We start from the raw sequence: 2441 nt of genomic DNA on the forward strand, positions 1-2441 counted from the left end.
CATGTAATTATATGTGCACCATGTCCCCGGGTAGGACGAGCTACAAACGAACTTTGCCAATTATATAGGTTGGCTGGTGTAGTTGATCATTCAACATGTAGTTAGCTGGTGTAGTACAAAAGCACAAAATTCCTTTCTAAGCATAAAATATGAAATCAATTGACCCACGGTGATCTGATGTACTTCCTCTGTAACTTTTTATAAGACGATGTTAAAGTCCCTGACAGTGTCAAAAAACATATTATATTAAGTTACATATAAGAAATATCAATCAGAATCGGTTCTCTGAACCATGGTTATCTTAGGTAGAAATATCAAGTCAGTTGACCATGATTAATGTTGTCATGCACTCTAGGCAAACGCAATGAAGCCTATAAATATAGCAGTATGAACCTATCCAGCCAAGATAAACTCAATCCATCGCTTGATCGTCATGGCTCCTTCCTCCAGCTACTGACTTTAGTCCTCGTCCTGCTGGCCTCGTCGGCGGCCGTGCCGCGCGGTGCCCACCTCCACGGCACCAACCTAAAGCGCATTCGCGCGTACATGCACCAGACCCTCACGGGTCCGAACGCGACGGAGGTGACGTCGGTGCAGTCCCCGCTGGGCGGCGGCGCGACGTTTGGGCAGATCACCGTGCTGGACAACGAGCTGCGGGACAGCCCAGACCGGTGGCGCTCATCACCCCTTGGCCGTTTCCAGGGCTTGGTCGCCGAGGCGGGGCTGGCGGGCACGCCGGGCCTGCTGTCGGCAGCCAACGTTCGTGCAGATGACTGGGACAACGATTTTTTGCTGCAACTATCGTCGGATTTTGCTACAACTGACGAAGAAATTTGCTACATCGATTCATGGCAAAGATGCACCCGGGACAACAACAATGATGTTTTTTGTTGCAAATGTCGTTGTCTTTTGCTACCACCAGAGAATTTTTGCTACATCTATCTTAATGGTGATGTTTGGTGCCCATCATTCGTGCAACCCGTGCAGCGAACGTCGACGGTGGAAAAAAGCTTCAGCTATCGATGTCTTGCCCAAATGAAAAAAGCTGCAACCGTTTACATGAAAGCTTCAACCCTACATTTAAAAAGCTTCAACCCGTTTACATGAAATTGTTGGAACCGGCTTTTCTTCCTCGACGATGGCCATGGCGTCTCTTTGTAGCAATTTTTTTTTGCGCTCTAGGTTGAAGCACCGTCGTCGCCATTGTTTTCGCCAGTTGCAGCTTCCTTGCAGCATGGTCACGACATTTTTTCGCTGACGGTTCCAGCAATCGCAGTCTGGCAGTCTCTCGCCGTTGAAACAAATTACGTTGCCGGTTCCAGCTTTTGTACATACTATTTGTAACATCGACGGTGACGGCATCACGGCTTCCACTACTGCTCTGGCCAGTTGCAACTTTCCTGGCGGTCGGTTCTAGCTTTTTATAACCACGGTTGTAGCACCCCTGTGATCAGTTCCAGCATGCATCGACACAGTTGCGTATTATGCTGGGACCGGCTAGAATATTTGCTACGATCCGTAGACGGCAAGCATTTGTTCTTGCTGGAACTGGGCGATTTTTTTGCTGGAACCATACATTTGTTTTGCTGGAACCATGATATTCTTTGGATTTGCTTTGACTCGGTGCAATTTTTCTGTTATGTAGAGGCGGAAGCGGAACCATGTTTTTTTTTTGCTACATACGTGCCCTTTTTTGCTGGAACCACTAATGGTTTTTGCTGCAACCAGACAGCCCCGTGCTGGAACCGGCGACTGCGGCAGTGGCCACGGACGGCGACGGCGGCCATGCTTTTGCTCCAAACGGCGAGAACGACAGCTACCTCCGGCAATGACGGGGCCTTTTTTTTGCTGCAACCAGCAACTGCGGCAGCTACCACCAGCGACTGATGGATGTTTCTGCGCGTGGCGACAAGGAAGACAATACCAGTAGCGGGCCAAGCCATCGATCTGAGAAGGGGATGGCGTTCACGACAGCGCCAGACTTCGCGACCACGGCAACGACCACTTGTGCGGCGAAGGGAAGTGCGTGTAGCCAGTGGTTGACTTTTCAGCGAATGCAAGGAGAGAGACGCACGAGAAGGAGCAAATTAGACGGCGCTAATCACGTTTATCGGATGGCTAGGGCTCGACCGGCCCAAACTTGGGCCGGTGCGCCGGTGCCTAGCACTCACCTAACTATACGGTAAGTGTTTGTATTCAAAAAGTAAAAACAGGCCGGTATTATTTGTAGGGTAGGCCCATTTACCCTGGGGAAGCAACCGCTCGAAATCCTGAAAGTTCATTCTATAACCAAACCACTGTCCACGATCACATTGAGTCCATGCATGTTTCTGTTTCTATTGACCCTTGTAGATGGGTGGATTGGCACCCATACGATACCCATTTTGTGCGGATCAAGGAAAGTTCATTAAGAGTCGCTGTTTAAAAACTAATGATATCCC

General features: G+C 49.3%; 1 protein-coding gene across 1 annotated transcript; it reads left to right on the forward strand.

Moving 5' to 3' along the window:
• Positions 1 to 297: 297 nt before the first annotated feature.
• On the forward strand, positions 298 to 1832 carry LOC147962367 (uncharacterized). Its single transcript, XM_087534172.1, has 2 exons — positions 298 to 889; positions 1729 to 1832. Exons 1-2 carry the CDS (start codon positions 337 to 339, stop codon positions 1830 to 1832), a joined length of 657 nt encoding a protein of 218 aa, XP_087390298.1. The 5' UTR covers positions 298 to 336.
• Positions 1833 to 2441: the final 609 nt, after the last annotated feature.

Source organism: Triticum urartu, chromosome 7A (genome assembly GCF_056163025.1).
Source record: "Triticum urartu cultivar PI428250 chromosome 7A, HENAU_Tu73, whole genome shotgun sequence".
NCBI classification, from domain to species: Eukaryota; Viridiplantae; Streptophyta; class Magnoliopsida; order Poales; family Poaceae; genus Triticum; species Triticum urartu.

Coding starts and splice junctions, on each gene's coding strand:
- LOC147962367 (XM_087534172.1), top strand. CDS start 337: ATGTTGTCATGCACTCTAGGCAAACGCAATGAAGCCTATAAATATAGC. Junction 890..1,728: donor CAACAACAATGATGTTTTTT/GTTGCAAATGTC, acceptor TGCTGCAACCAG/ACAGCCCCGTGCTGGAACCG.